Raw genomic sequence first — 17,431 nt, 5'->3', positions numbered from 1 at the left:
ATCAGAGAATATTCAGGTTTTAGTATCTAGGGATACAGTTTCGTATGTATAGGCCTACTTTATTAAAAATTAAGAGACAGCATGTTCTCAACAGAATTTATTTTTTTTGCGGTTAAGACACACAGTATGACTGCGGAACAATCCCTGCTATTCGTTATTCCCCAAGGTTTCTTCCTATTGCCATTCCAAGTATTTTTTCCTTACCATTGACGCCGTCGTCCTTGGCTTGCTCATCACGGACAATCTTATCATTTTGATTAATAGATATTTCATACAAATTTCAATAATTCTTTTGATTGTGTAAAGCTGCTTTGCAACAATGTCAATTGTTAAAAGTGCTATAGAAATAAAATTAAATAAAATTGAATTAAGAATAGTGACGTTTAACAGAATTGGGATTTCGCAAAATAAATTTTTAAAAGTAAGCTTCTTGCAATGGATTTCATGTGAGCTAGGCAAACAGATGTGAAATTTACACCATAGCACAGCAGGTTCACAATGCTGTTGAACAATGTAGGTGGAGGAATAGTCAGGGCTAGGATTTAAATAATGAGAGTACTGACATTTCTACCTATGTTTTTTAGTGTTTTTAGTGTTCGGCCACACCTACTTTAGGTTGATAATGCATTACAGATCTAATGCATTACATGCCTCCAGTAGTGTGCAAAGATCTTGAGCATCCTCTCACTTTCTCATATTGAGTCAAATTAAATACTGTAGATTACATTTAAGAAATGGGAAGAAACTTTTTTTTCTGTAACAGGCTGCAAAGTGCCCAAATATAGAATGTAAAAATTGGTCGTTTATTTAATCGACAGCAGCAGCAACAACTCGTCTGTCTCAATCACACAGCATTCAGCATACCCCAAATGCTTTACCTGCCTTAAAAAACAATACAAGCTAGCTTTTCTTATAACTTATTAAAATAATGTTAAGTAAAAAAAATAAAAAATCTGACAATGGTCACAAATTTCTTTGTCAGGACTATTACTGTAGACATATTGTAGTTATTAACATAAATTGTATGTTCTTTTTTATAGATGTTTTATCAGCCAGCTCGGCATAAAACTTAAATTTATGTAAGGTTGGAGGTAATTATTATTTTTTTGTTTTATTTTCAATAAGCTTTAGTTTATCTTTATTTTAGCCTTACATGGCCTTCTGTAGTAATCTGATATATGATCCATCTATAATACATAGAAATCCCCATGAAGAATATTTTCATTGGGGCAAACATCCAAATGTTGAAAGCTTCCATTACTACTACAATTAATTTGCTTTCTTCTACATTAATGACAGCTCAGTGACTTGTAACAAAATAACCGTCCTTAAAAATTATCTGTATAATTCTTAGTTTGCTTGGAAACACAATGCTGGACCACCAGAAAACAAAATGCAAATTGCTTAGGGCATTCTGACAGCTAGGAGAGACTGAGGGGCAAAGGGTCAACATTTTGAAAGAGAATAGTGTGAGGTTAGCACAGAGCTCCCACACACTGAGAAGGAAAGAAGCGGAGGAGTAGTGTTGTGCTCTGTGGGAATAAATGGACTGAGTTGCTGAAAGCAGTTTGTATGCTCTGTGTTAGAGTGATATCAGTAATATTACATAATAGTTAGCCCTGACATCTTGTATTATGGTAATGCAGTGTTTAGTCGAATTGCATGTGTAAGGCGTGTGAAGGACAAGCAAAATAGTACAACGTGGCATGTGTAAAGCTGAATCTTGCGATTTTTTTATTTAATATGCTTGTTACCTATGTAATTATTATATGTTTTCACAGCTCGATTTAAGGATAATTGATTAGAATTATTCTTTTTTAAGCTGCTTTTACATCAGTCGACCATCACTATATTTTTGTATCTCAGTCTTACAGTGACATACGAAAATCATACACTATCAAATAATAATTTGGTCATGAGTTAAGCTTGGTAGTGTGATTAATAATGTAGGCAGAACATTTTCTTTAGGGACAAGTGTAACAAAAGAGGATGTTTTAGAGAATTTGGCCGAGACTTAAATGAGATTTTCTTGTACAGCATGACAAATGTTGTACACGTGCCTATTACTGTACACTCACTCACGCATTGTCTATACCGCTTCATCCTGTATAAAGTGTTGCGGGGGCCTGGAGCCTAAGACACACACTCAATTCATATGGGACGCCAATTAGCCTAATCTGCATGTCTTTGGACTGTGGGAGGAAATCTGAGTACCTGGAGGCAACCTACCAAGCAAACTCCATGAACACATTAGTTTGGACTCGAACCCGGATCCTGGAAGTGCAAGGCAGCAGTTCTTACCACTTAGAAACTGTTCCGTTACCTATTACATAAATGAAATAATAAATATTTTCTTATTTTTTGAGAGGTATAAAATAGACTTTGCAGAATTACATAGACATGTTGATTTAATAGTTAATCAGAGTATTAAACTGTATTAGCATTGCACTAAATTGTTAAGCAAATCTTTTTTTTTAATCCAAAAATTTTGTATTTGCCTCTATAATAGAGCTTGTCTTGTGTAGATAAACTTGAACTTGGGCTGCCAGAATCTTTTAATCTCTCTCTCTCTATAACACGCCATGTTCTAAAGTAAGCTTACTGTACTGTATGTTGTCAATGTTAATCAAGCTGCTTTGCCTTGTGAAATTTTTTTCTGTTTACCGTCCAACTCTTTTAGCGTTAATAAAATTAAGTAAATGAAGTGCTTCATGTATGAAATCCTTTGACTTGCATAGAATGTTTTTTTATGCTTTAATATAACAAACTATATTGATTATTTTCACATGATTACGTATTGTTGTTAATGTTTTAGGGGATATCCGTAATGATTTGTACCTCACTTTGGAAAGAGGTGACTTTGAGAGAGGAGGGAAGAGCGTGCAGAAAAACATCGAGGTCACAGTGTATGTGTTGTATGCCGATGGAGAGATTCTTAAGGTATATTTTAAAAATTTAATTAAAATTAAACTTGATTAAACTACTTATAAACTTCCTATATTTCAAAATTTAAATTTTTTTAGGCAGTAAAGCCCTGTTTCTAAGACACCATCCGAAATTTTTTTTTTATCTTTAGGACTGCATTAGCTTAGGCTCAGGAGAGCCAAATATCAGTGAACACCGTTCACTTGTCCTCTACCACAACAACAGCCCACGCTGGAGTGAAGTGATCAAGCTGCCCATCCCTATCGACCGCTTCAGAGGCTCCCATCTGCGCTTCGAGTTCAGGCACTGCTCAAGTATGTTCTTCCATTATTTATCAAAATTTAAGGTATTCAACTGAGAACTCAGGGAATACAGTTATATGTAAGTGATTTTAATGGTTATCAGGCACAATTGGAGACTTACATAGAATACAGAAGATTTAGGACAACTATATGATTTGCGTTCTGCCTTGATAACAGCAGTAAAGAAAAAAAAAAAATCCTATTTCTGCAGCCAAAGACAAAGGTGAGAAGAAGCTCTTTGGTTTTGCTTTCACACCGTTAATGAGAGAAGATGGGACGACACTATCTGACGAATGTCACGAGCTCTATGTGTACAAGGTCAGAACATTTTCTCCTGCTAATTTTTATTCATTTGTATTTGTCTTTCAAAATTGCTTTGATAAAAATAAAATTTGCTTCACTATATTTCCGGTTTGAATTAATTGAGATTTAGTTTTTAGTAATTAATTCATAACTTTAACAACTGAATATTCAGTAATAATTGTTCAGAATTTATTCTTGCACCCCAGTGATATTAAAAGGAATTAGGCAGTAGAGCACTTCCAATCAATCCAAAGCACATTAGACAGGAAATCAATAGGCACAAGGAGTCCAAAAGAATGATTCCGTTCACAGTAAATGAGTTGGTTAAGGATTGGGTAATAAAAGTTTTTCAAGTCTGATAGATGGATCATGCAGTTCATGAGATAAGATAAAACATAAATGCTGAAGGTGAAAAAATGCAAAAATGTGACATTTCTCTGACTCTAATGTGGATGCATCTTTCCTGTAAAACGGCGAGTATGTGTACATCGATATGTCTTTGCTTCCTTAAAACACATCGTATTTGCATGACTATTCATTCATAATAAACCATGGATGCAATTTTAAAAAATATGCTTGGGATTTTATTCTGTAGGATGGAAAGCAGGTAGTCAGCTGTATTTGTTGTAATTCATAATGCTTGCACTTCTATGAAATGCCTATGCATGCACAAAGGGAAAAAAAGTCTAACAATTTCTTATGTGACAGTTTTCATTCAAGTCGCATAATCGTGTATCTGATTTACTGTACAATATATCAGATGTAATACCACGTACGGAAGTGACTCAGATCCAAACTGAAAAACATTAGGTTTGTGCACTGAGACAGCCATACAAAACAGATCTGTGTTTTATTTAAGTCACTTAAGACTGGTAATATGAACATAGCATGAGTAATGAGATTGCGATCTTTGAGATCCCAGAAAGCCCTTCTTGGCAATTTCAACTGCTAATAAAGTACATCACATTAAAAAAATAATAATAACAATAATAATAATAATAATAATAATAATAATAATAATAATAATAATAATAATAATGATGATTATGATTATGATGATGATAATAATACAGTAAATCCCTAGCTATATACATCCATGTACTGTACCTACTATCAGTTAAATCAATCATATAATTTTGCGATTGCATGGGATAAGTGATCTTTGCGTAAATTACCTGATCATGGGTAGGTTAGTTTACATGTACTGTGAACAGTAATGTGTACTGTTTCTAGTGTTATAATTTCCCTAAAACCCCTTACAGTGTCCCGCGGTGCTTTTTAAATGTCATTCATACAGTATTTTAGTGTTCTCCACTTTAAACTCGCTCAATACTTTTCAGTTTGATTTTGGAGGAAGACAATAGAACAGAACACTTCCTGGAGTGCCTTTATACCAAAGAAAAAGTTGAAACATCCTTGCCCACAAGATATAAAAGAATCTTTACCAATATGACAGGATGTTCTTACTGGCTATATTATTAGAAACATAACAAGAATTATGGTGAGGAACACCAATACCCCGATAACGCCCCCGCCCTCCCCATCCCATCTCTTTTTTTGCTCTCACAACAGCCTTTCTGTAAAGAATTCTTGTCTATTTTGACATGATTGCATCACATAATTGCTGTAGATTTGTCTGCCGCACATTCATGCTGTGAATATCCCATTCTACCACATCACAAAGGAATTTAGATCTGGTGACTGCAGCGGCTGTACAAAAAAGTACAAAAAACTCACTGTCATGTTTATCTAACCGGCTTTGCACAACTTCTGCTTTGTGACATAATGAAGCAATATCACACCAGAAGGAGTGCTGTTGTACTAAAGATCAGCATGACTGTTATTCGGTCGTCAGCCTGAGAGCATAGCTTAAGTGCTGAAGGCCAGTGGCAAGCGAAAGTTTGGGCACCCGTAGTCAAAATTTTGGGTAATGTAAACACATAAGCAAGTGGAAAATGAACTGATCTCCAAAAGCATATGGTTAACATGAAACATTATTTTGCAGTATTTTTAACAATAGCAGTGCGTTGTTTTTATTTTCTAAATTTTAAGAAAGTCAGAACCCCCGTTTGACTGCAAAAGATCTCTAGAAACACTGTAGTTGTGGTACACTGTTCAAAAATTCAGCCACACCTGCACAAATATTCAATTCAATTCAATTTAATTTTATTTGTATAGCACTTTTAACAGTTGTCATTGTCGCAAAGCAGGTTTACACAATCACAATCAAATTATTTAAGTTTGTATGGAATCTGAATGTGTATGAATCAAAATGGTCAGATAGTCCCTGATAAGCAAGCCGAGGGCGACAGTGGCAAGGAAAAACTCCCTGAGATGGCAATAGGAAGAAACCTTGAAAGGAACCAGACACAACAGGGAACCCATCCTCATTTGGGTAAAACAGGAAGGAGGAATTGATCTTCACTCATACTGTGTGTATGGCCTTTATGGAAGAGTTATCAGAAGAAAACTAGGTTAAAATAGAACTCTTGGGCTGCAATGAGCAAAGTAAGTTTGGAGAACTAGGGGCACAGAATTTTATAAAAAGAACACCAGTCCAACTGTTAAGCATGGCGGTGGATCAATCATGATTTGAGGTTGTATTGTAGTCAATGGCACAGGAAACATTTCACAGGTAGAGGGAAGAAAAAAATCGACTTTTGGCTGGCTACAAAAAGTCTTGACAAGCAGTAATGCATGCCAAAGGGGGTGATACTAGGTACTAACTAGCAGTGTGCCCAAACTTTTGCTGTGGGCTCCTTTTCCTTTTTTTTGCTATTTTGAAAATGTAAATGATGAAAAAATAAAATAAATGATTTAGTTTTAATTATAAAGGCAATGTGTCATCTGTAACTTTATGCCTTATGGAGATCATTTCATCTTCCACTTGCTTAACTGTTCACATTACCAGAAATTTCGATCAGGGGTGCCCAAACTTTCGCATGCCAGAACTAGTGTTGAGTTTATGACCCACAGTTTCTGTAGTGACCTACAACTAGTGTAATTAACAGGGGTGAAAGTAGTTTTTTAATTCTTAGCAGTACTATGTAGCCAAAAGGTGAGGAGAAAACCATGGAGGTGGGGGTGTCCTGAGAAATGAAATCAGATTTACTTTATATTTCCAAATATTCTTTTTTAAATAACAGCCAACTTCTGGGTTAAATTCCCCCAAAAAGCATTTAATGGACAGCTAGTGTGCTATGTACTGTAGGGTGTACAATACTTGTTCTACACACCAAATAGTGCCCTTGATTAGAAGTAGAAGTGTTAGAAGCTACTTGGGGCAGCTTAAAAAAAAATTAATCCGTGACTGGTTTTACTCATGTTTTTTTGCAAGTAGCTGCTTTTCCCTCTTTTAAAGATTGCAGACCATATAGAGCTCCTTTTACCAATGCTGGCATCAACAATTATGCAATTAATGTTTGTTAGAACACCTGCGATACTGACAGATACAAATAGTTAAACTTCCCAGTGCTGTCATGCTCTACAGTATATACACTCATGGAATACCTCTCGTCTAATCAGTTTACTCGGTCGGAACTTTTACTTTTTTTTTTTTTTGTTAAATTAATTAATCAATAAAATTGATTGCCCCTGATTCAGAATTGATTCACATTTTTTTTAATTGCTAGGGCATTTTTAAAAATAAATAAATGTTTATTTAAATGTTATACAATGTTAAATGGTTGAAAATTAATTGGTTTCTTAAAAAATATACCATAGCTTTTTCATACAACCTACTTGCATCTTCTGCAAATACAAACTCTTTTCCAGATAATTTAGTTTCTTCTTTTTTTTTAGTTCATAGCCAGATGGTGCAATACTACTGGACTGTAAATAGAGAAAAACAAAGTCAGCAGGAAAAAATATGATAAGATTGTTGTTATTGCTAAGGAAAAATAATGTAATGAAAAGAAGTCACTGGGTAAGCGGTCGGGGGAGTAGGTGGGGATGAGGCAAAAATTTGTACCCCCTGTCGCCCACAAGTTTCACCATTTTATGAGCTAAATGGGCTGCATTATTTGGTTTTGCCCCTCTAGTGGCATTCTGTGCAACTATACCGCATATTTTTTAAACAAGAAGAAATTTTCATGAATGTATTTATTTCTGGAGACATCATTTAGGCAAATATTTAAATTTTATAAAAATTTTTACGATAATATGAATGTTATGCCCATTGCTTGTATATATTTTTGTTTTGTGCAAGATATGAAATTCAAATTATTAACAACACCAATTATCAAACATCAGAATGTTTTAGATTTTTTAAACTTCAAAACTTTAATACTTCAAAACTTCAAAATGTTGAGAAGTATATCACAAATACATCACAAGTCAAATGAAAATTCTAACATGAATAATTGAAAATATATTTCACATGTTGGTCTTTCATATTCTGAATGTACTGTAATAGAAATATTCTGCAATAATATACTGTACCCCCAACTGTTTCCTTTTATCCTCATAGCTGTAATCCCCACTTTGTATACTTAGTGACATCTATCTTCTAAGTGTGGCATGACATACAGTGCATTCTTCAGTTCATATACACTGTATAGAAATTGGGAGGTTGCCTGATCTATTTTATTCTCTTGAATTTTTGCCCTGCAAATCTATTTTCTCAGTGTGATGAGAACACAACCTTCAGCAACCACGCTCTGTATCTGGGCCTACCCTGCTGTAAAGACGACTTTAACGGCTGCCCAAACATTCCCTCCAGCCTCATCTTCCAGCGTAGCACTAAGGAAACCCTGTGGATTTCCACTCAGCTCTCCTCCACCAAGCTCACACAGAATGGTAGCTTCAAAGCACTTTATAATTACACACACATTGTTAGTTATTGATAAAAGGCAATATTGTTTTGTCACATCCATTAATCCATACTTGTTCTCTTCTGTACTCAGTGGACTTGCTGGCTCTGCTAAAGTGGAAAGCTCAACCTGATCGTGTGATGGATATTCTGGGTCGATTAAGGCATGTTAGTGGAGAGGAAATAGTCAAAGTAAGCACATGATATAAGCCGGCTTTTATCCTAACGATTGTAATGATGCGGAATATTAACTCGCTGCAATTTCTTTAGTTTCTTCAGGACATCCTGGACACACTGTTCTCCATTTTAGATGACAACACAGATAAATATGGTCCTCTGGTGTTTCAGTCACTGGTAGGAAGCATTTATTGCCATATAATGCATCTTTTATAATATGTATACCCAAACAGCTTGAGCACTGACGGAGCTTCAGATCTGTATTGTGTTGTGTGTGCGTCTGTATATTCTGTACTCCTGATATCTTTTTCTACTACTCATGCTGCTGCTGGTGTGTGAGTGTGTGCGTGTGTGTGTGATGAATAGCAGGTCTCAGCTGGCAGGAAGCCAGCCGTTATTAGATCACAGCTGCCTGCATTGCCATCCCACAGGGAGTATTCAGCTTTTCAGGCCTCAGCACAAAGAGTCAAGGAGTTTGGGCTATTACCTCTGTAATCACATCTGTTATATCTTCATAAAGTGGAAATCTTTCTCCTGGCCCTCTCATAGGAATTATTTCGGATATTTTTAACTGTATTGTTAAGCTATTTTAAATATTGTCATGTTCAAAAGTTAGTATCACTTTTAATTACTGTATGTGTTTAATTGTGTGTAAAAACATAATACAAATCATCTGATTAAAGTGGGTCTTAGTATTAGCCTTAGTGTAATATACCTTTTTTTTTTACCATGCCATTATTCATTAAAAAAACAAGGAGACAAAACATGCAAGCAACGCTAAGTATTTCTGAATCCACAGGATCTAAGAGGGTAAGTTGCAGCCCGGTGCTGCTAATCATCAGCCCTCCATTTACTGATCATCCGCAGGTGTGCAGACTTCTATAAAGCTATAAAAGCTAATCTGGAGCATTCAGGTGTGTGTAGCAATTGTTGCCTTTACATCAGCCAGGAAAGCGTTAGAAAACATGACTGCACAATTGGAAGAAGAGTGAACAAGTTTAGTTAGTTTGAAAGGGTTGCCAGGAGAAATCCTCTTCTGTCAAAAAAGAACACAGAAGCATGACTGCGGTTCACAAAACTGCATCAGAACAAAGAATAAGGCTGCTGGAACAATGTCCGATGGACAGATGAGACCAAAGTGGGGTTGTTTGGTTTAAATGGCCAGTGCCACGTTTTGGAAAACCACACAGCATTTCATCTGAAACACCCCATACGCACTATCGAGCATGACAGTGGAGGGGTGATGATTTAGGCTTGTTACGCTTGTTGCAGCCACAGGACCTGGGCATCTTGCAATCAATAAGTCAACCATGAACTTCTCTGTATACCAGAGTATTCTAAAGGCAAATGTCTGTCTGTCTGACAGCTAAAACTTGTTAGAAAATAACACATAAAACAGGAAAAGCACACCAGTAAATCAGAATGGCTAAAAAAAATTAAAGAATTAGGGTTTTGGAATGTTCTAGTCAAAGTCCAGACTTCAACCGAATTAAAATGCTGTGGCAGGGTATTAAGAGAGCTGTGCATTAAAATTGCACCAATTTGTACTGAATCGATATTGTCGAAATTATTACTTAAAGTTATTCCTGCTAAAGTTGGTTCTACCAGTTATTGAATCATGAGAGTACTCATATATTGCTTGAATGTTATTTTTTTGTTACATTTTTATTAAATTAATAATGGCACAGTGAAAAAAAGACTCACTACAGTAAGATGATTTTTATTATGGTTTTACCCAAATCACTTTTTTAATCCAAGTTTTGCCTTTTAAACATGACTTATCAAAGCACTTGTATATCAAAGTGAATTTCTCCATAAGAAATAACTGAAACTTTGATGCTTTATTTCACAACCCAAAAATATTTATATAAGAATAAGTAAGACAAAATATAAAGTAAAAATTAGGAAAATTAACTTTCTCTTTAAAAAGAATCATAGCTGTATTGATTGAGACCAGAGAGAGGAGGAGGGAGCGGGCTACACACAAATGCTCACACATTAGTTTGACAACAGAGATTCAAATGTGCTCTCTCAATAGAAACTCTCACTCACACAAGCGTGCACACACACAGACACATGGACACACACACCAGTTTGCCGATAGAACCTGAACACAAAATAAAAAATAATTTATGCACACACACACACACACACACACACACGCATACACACACACACACACGTGGTCACAATGTTATAGTAAACAATATATGCGTGCACGAATGTTGACTATACCAGTGACTGACACAAAGTGCACGTTTACCCACAATGCTGCTTGTGTTACAAGACCTCTCCTGTTAATTTGCCTGGGGTAGCTCAGTGGTTAAGGCATTGGACTACGGTTCGGAAGATCCTAGGTTCAAACCCCTAAACGTTTCCCTAAAAGTTGCCACTGTTGGGCCCTTGAGCAAGGCCCTTAACCCTTAACCCTTAACTGCTCAGATGTATAATGAGATAAAAATGTAAGTCGCTCTGGATAAGAGCGTCTGCTAAATGTAAATGTATTCATTTAAAACATTTGCGCTTCTTGCAAAACACTCCTAGACCAGGGTACTTGCAATCCAAGTTTTCCCTGTATTATTATTATTATTATTATTATTATTATTATTATTATTATTATTATTATTGTTATTATAACAGTGCTTGTAAAATGTAAGCATTTTAAATACATTTTTTTATAATGTATACAGGTTTGAGCAGCAATTATCTGGCATATTTAAATAATTTGCATATATTTCTGAAAGTGTAAATTTTAAGTGTAAGAAATATGTTATTGAATCTCTTGATACGGCAGGTTGCCCAGATTTATGAAGTAATAATCTACATATAACATGTAGACTTTTCAGATCATAACACATCTAAATCAGCCTTTCATGTCTTTAAAAATATATAAAATCTATATTATTAATATATAAAAATTAGATATCATATTCCTTCTGCATTTTTTTCCCCACATGAGAATAAAATTGCGTTGAGCTTTAATAACTTTGCAATGCTTGTCACGTTAAAAATGTGATGTACTTTTCAAACTGACAGCCAGCACTTCACGCTGGTCTGAAACGAGGTCAGGAGAGATCACAGTGCTGCTGAGGCATGACGGCACTTTCAGACTGAATCAGAGCTCTGTGCCTTGTCCCCACTACATCTCTAACCTCCTGAGCTGTGTTTGCTTTGGCTGTCTGTCTCTGACCAGGTATTCATCATCAATCTGCTTCGGGACAGCAAATACTACCACTTCCGCCCAGTGATGGACACTTACATCCAGAAACACTTTGCTGGAGCTTTGGCCTATAAGTATGAATACTTATATTTGGGGACAAAAATGAGCCATGTATTAAAAAAAAAAAATAGATAAAGAAACTTTAGTGGCTAATGATTTTGGCTATATATAAACAGTTTGACAGCAAGAAAAACAATGTAAACTCCATTTTTTGGTCTTTGACAATCAATAGCAATGGTTTTGCGGAATTTGCGAGCCATGACACACTTTATTGATCTTGGCGATCATGGCAACCACATTGTCTACAAGAGACATTAAATACACATGTTGTGTATGGGAAGATTTTGCTTTTGGTATGTCTAGTTATGCGTATTATTTTTTATGCATATTATGTCTAGTTATGCGTATTATGCCTTTTTTAAATTCTATTAATACTTTATGGAACCACAGCCATATATGAGGTTGATCGATATTGATCTGATGTTATATCTTATATTCTTATGTACTATCATAATGAGATGCTGTCATCAAAAACTAAAATGTAGCTAAACTGATATAGGAGGAAGTTGATGCTGTTAAAAGTTTTTTCTCATGATCTTAAAAATTTGTCCTTAAAAAAGGTTTTGTGTCTAACAAAGCTCAAAACATTATAGAAAACGAATAGTAACAAAGCTCAAAACTCAATAGAAAAACACAATCACAACATCAGGTTTGTTATATTTCATTAAATTAAAACTCAACTAATACTATTAATAACATTAAATTGCATATTTCCATGGCCACAAAAACAAGTGCAGTCTAATATTTTAGGAAAAACTGTAACATGTTTGCAGAATAATTTATATAGTTTATTTATATTGCAAAATCATGCACAATGTATACTGAGATAACCAAAATAATTTTGACATAAACTTTTGGCATTTGTGCTTTTTAACACCCTTATGACTTAAAGAAACAGTGCACAAAAAATTTTGCAAGGTGTTTGTAATACTTGCTTCTTTCCTTAAAACTGCCAAAATGGAGATACCTCATTTTGCAGTCAAACTGTTCATATAACATTGTATGTTTTATTTAATGTGCATGAATGAAATGTCATTAGTCTAATTGTATTTACAGTACAGTATGTTATTTGTCGCTTATTTCATTTAAAAGAGAGAATCTGGATCTCTTGCTTTGTAGCGAACAGAGAGATCTGAAATTATCATTCTTTAAGATGTGCCTAAATAAAAATGTTGTTCACCCAAAAATGTTTTAAATATAGTATGTGTGTTTTGCTTCCAGGGAGCTTATACGCTGCCTGAAATGGTATATGGACCGTTCAGCAGAGGTTGTCCGGCAGGACCACATTCAAGAAGCGATGAGGGTATGCTCTTGTATCCAGTCTAGCTCCAGATATTGAAGCAATTAATCTTTCAACTTATTTGTTATTTTTGGCACAGGACCACTCGAGTCATTTTAATTATGAGCTTGGAATTGCAACCTGTCAGATTGGGTGGTGGGGATGTTGGGCATGTCTTGCTCATCAGTTACAATGCACTGCAATGCAAATAGAAGACAACAAATAGTGTGGCTAAAAGTTGTCACCTTTCCTGGCACTCATGAGATTAGAACTGCTTAATAAATGAACAGTATGTAATATTCATGAAGCCTGGTCAAGCAGTGATTCAGTTCAGAGTGGATCTGTATGAATATTTCATGGATCGCTCACACTTTTAACCAAGTCTGTCTTCACAGCTAACATTTGCCCTAAAGGCCCTGTGGAGGAAATGTCCAACCCAGATATGATGTAAAGCAGCTTACTTGGATGCCTCTTGGCCCTTTTTATTTGGAGTAAAATAAATATAATGTCGCTGGTATGTGTGCAGATGGCTGAAGCACTATTTTCGGAGGACAGTCGCGAGTGGCACGGTGGCTTAGCGATAAGAAATGTGGTCTCGCACCTGCAGGGTTCCCATACAGAGATATAATACAGTACATGTCCATATATCAGAGAAAGATATTTACATTTCCTACTGTACATATATAGTCATTCATATATAGTTAACTCCAAAACAGTGGCTAAGGTTCAGTGCTACGGTGGAGTGGCCAGCACCACAGACCCCACACAAGGCCTAAAATGCAAAGAACCCAAGGCCCAATCTTTCTAGATCCCCCAGTCCAATCAAGCACCCATGGAATTCACTGGACCAGTAAAATCTATGGAGGCCCCACATTGCAACCCACAGCACCCAATAGAGGCGCTGCTAGCGTCCTGCTACCTGACCCCACAGCATATCCCCCAGGAGCTTTGTGGAGTCATGCAAGTCATGAGAAAGGGCTGCCCAGGCTGCACATGTGGAGCCTACACAATATTAAGCATGATGTTTTACATTGTAATGTTATGGCTGATCAATGTATATACACAAATATCAGCTATAACATTGAAAACATAAACAGGGCTTGTCTCTGCTGGACATTTTCACAATATGCACATATTTTAAATTCATATACATCAGTATATTACATATATTTTAAAATTCCTATATGTCGCTATATTAAATTTCTTTATGAAATTTTATTTAAAATTTCACTACTTTTTTGTGACATTTGCATGTTCTCTAAGTGCATAGTGAATTTTCTTTGTAAAATTGTGAGTGGGTGTTTTTGTGCATTGCAATGGGTTGGCACCCCATGCAAGATGTACCCTGCAGGATAGTAGATATATTCAATTCAATTCAATTCAATTTTATTTATATAGCGCTTTTAACAATGGTCATTGTCCCAAAGCAGCTTCACAAGAAAAAAAATGAAAGATTTATATAAGATATATAAACAATATGTAAGTGGATGGAGAATATTAGTGATTACAATATAAAATCTAAAGAATATTCTCTGTGATTGTCTTATGAAGATTATAAAACCCTCTGCTTCCAGGCACTGGAGTATTTGTTCAAGTTCATAGTCCAGTCACGGATCCTGTACTCTCGGGCCACCTGTGGCATGGAGGAGGAACAGTTTCGCACCAGCATCCAGGAGCTCTTCCAGTCCATCCGCTTCGTGCTGAGCTTAGACAGCCGTAGTTCAGAGACTCTCATTTTCACCCAGGTCAGACAAGCCCAAAAACATTCTTACAATAATTTAAGATATATCTTCAGTGATGTTATTTCCGTGGTAAAAATATTAACTAATCCCAGTAAAAATATTCAGTTTAGATTTTCTATTTAATATCTATTGGTGCAGGTGTTTACATTGAGCAAGTACCTTATTAGTAGCTTATTTTAAAGTAGATTATTGAATCTGCCACATAACTGCTCATAACTTCCCATTTATGGTACAGGTTTAACTTTAAGCAAATACCAAAATACTGGCAAGGTTTATTAAAATCTGTTTAGCCAGTTTTGTGTGATGCTGTGACAAAATCTGGTTGGACAGATATACAGACAAATTTTTACGAGACAGTTCTTGACCAATGTATAGACAAAACCTTTTTTATTTGTATACTGTACATGCCATAGAAGTCACAGAAAAGCAAAGAAATACTTCTCCTTTTGAAGAAAAAAGTTTCCTTGAAGGGATTAATTTGTTTGGTTAAAAGTGTTCATAATCTTTTTTAAAGTTTTTTTTTTTTTTTTAAATGTATCTACTATTAATCTATCGTTATTTTTTAAGGACTTTTAATACAACAGAGTGAGTTCTAACAGAGAATAGTCTTTCAAACTCTGCGTAACTCCTAAGGAACCTTTGAGGACCTATCAGAAAGTTTTTTTCTAAATGCATCTAGAGTCCAGTTCAAAATATTTATGTGGAGAACAAATATTTATACACTTTACTACAAGTACCTTTAAACTCATGTTAAATAAGAGCTACAGGTAATTTAAGGCTGCAAGCTGATTACTAGCGCAGATTTGCATGTCTGGTTCTGATGCTTTACAAGCACAACTGGGCAAGAAAATGTATTAATTAGGTTACACAATCACTTTGATCTCAAATGTATTTATATCCCTAGCATTACTTAATCCCAGTTCTTACTTTTATGATTTGCTACAAATTCACGAATTTTGATGAACCTTGGTTAGATGTACTGAAGATCATGGCCTACCTGGGAGTGTGTGGGTGACCTTTAGTGATCCTCAGCTTTCCAGCATGGGCTACTAAGCTTTTAAGCATACTCAAAATCTTTTTATGGAGCTATGGCTTTTTATGCCTTTAAGTTCTGCCATATGTTTCCATAAGCCTGTCAAAATCAGTAACATCTGCAAGTTAATGTAGAGTGGAGATATTAATGTTAAATTGAAGCATTTTGTGTGATATTAATAATATGATATGACCTATGGCACTTGATCACTTATTATTATTCCAGGTCTGTTTAAGGATTTTTCAACTGTTGCAGAACCCTGTAGAGCTATATATAAGTAATTAGCATTATCTTGTTTCTGACTGTACCAAATCATTACCTCTATGTGTGTACTGGCGCCACAGCAAGCCCTGATTTTAAACCCCTAATGATCCGAAGCAAAAATAGTTAAAAATGGACCTTAACTTAAGGAATGAATAAAGCATGACATTAGGCCTGACTTACTGCTGAATGAAGCTGCTGTTGACCCAGAATCAAGGCTGCTTTTTTCAATGTTAGGTTTGTTTGGGTAACTGACAGATTGATGTGTCTGGTTTGTAGTGGCCTGAAGACTAAACAATTTAGACAACCCCATTTTACATTTTAGGGCAGCATATTTTAGGCTTCTTCATACAGGATGTACTAAGACAAATCTGAATGGAAGATTTTTTTTTATTAAATTTAACTAATTCTTTTTTTTTTCTCTTCAGTTGTCTGGAAATGTTATCATTGGGATATAACCGTCCTGGAGGGTGCACAGCAAATGTCTTAGTCTTGAATGAACACTTATTATTTAAGACCCAATAGTGTATACTGTATATGGTTTTGGATAGATTCAAATAAACACTAAAAGTCTAAGATTTAGACTGGGGATTCTACGGTGTGGGTTAAACTACACAGTAGTGAAAGCTTGTAGAGGTTTTTGGGTTGGATCTGAAAGTGTACTTTTTGTTAGGCCTGGAAAGTACATGAATGTACTGTTTGTAGAACTACAGTACTGTACTATATTGCATATATAAATAATTGTCATTTAAAGAGTAGTCTTCAGAAATGAATTTAAATAAAAAAAAACACCAGTAGGGAGATTGCTGGATAATACCATGCAAAGATGAATAGTTTTCCATAAGAATGCATTCAAATGTTTTTTATCCTTCTTGTACCCCAGAAATCTGTCAAATTTTAGCAATTTTATATGTATTAAAGAATGACATTTTTACGTATTTGTGTGTTATAGCAGCTAGTGTCTGACTTTCAGGGAATGATATAAAAGGTTAATCTAGACTCTTCCACTGGAGACTCCTTCCAAAATTACTAAATAATGAGGGCAGAAAACCCCAATAAATATCTTCTATGATCTTAAGCCTTGGCCACCCAGCTTCGTTTTGTTTCTTTTACATTTCACATTTACATTATAGGACTACTGTAACATTTGACATTGTGTGATGTTGAGTTACATTGGATGTGTAATGAAAATGACTTCACTATGTAAAAAAAAATCATCTCCTTATGGAAAATTTCATATTAACAAATCATATCATATCATATTATATTAACAAATCCACCATGCAACTCCCAGTGTAGAAGATGTAACTATGTATAAA

At 35.2% G+C, this 17,431-nt stretch overlaps 1 protein-coding gene across 1 annotated transcript in view; it reads left to right on the top strand.

The window, feature by feature from the left end:
• Window positions 1-17,431, top strand: part of dock3 (dedicator of cytokinesis 3) — a 271,714-nt gene that overhangs the window by 217,279 nt on the left and 37,004 nt on the right. Inside the window, exons 15-23 of the mRNA XM_053483930.1 lie at window positions 2,816-2,940; window positions 3,077-3,239; window positions 3,439-3,545; window positions 8,156-8,327; window positions 8,435-8,532; window positions 8,611-8,694; window positions 11,711-11,811; window positions 13,019-13,100; window positions 14,651-14,821. Coding sequence (XP_053339905.1) covers window positions 2,816-2,940; window positions 3,077-3,239; window positions 3,439-3,545; window positions 8,156-8,327; window positions 8,435-8,532; window positions 8,611-8,694; window positions 11,711-11,811; window positions 13,019-13,100; window positions 14,651-14,821 — 1,103 coding nt within the window. The remainder of the gene's footprint in view (window positions 1-2,815; window positions 2,941-3,076; window positions 3,240-3,438; window positions 3,546-8,155; window positions 8,328-8,434; window positions 8,533-8,610; window positions 8,695-11,710; window positions 11,812-13,018; window positions 13,101-14,650; window positions 14,822-17,431) is intronic.

Source organism: Clarias gariepinus, chromosome 23, assembly GCF_024256425.1.
Source record: "Clarias gariepinus isolate MV-2021 ecotype Netherlands chromosome 23, CGAR_prim_01v2, whole genome shotgun sequence".
Classification (NCBI taxonomy): domain Eukaryota; kingdom Metazoa; phylum Chordata; class Actinopteri; order Siluriformes; family Clariidae; genus Clarias; species Clarias gariepinus.
This window is presented reverse-complemented; position numbering and strand designations above follow the sequence as displayed.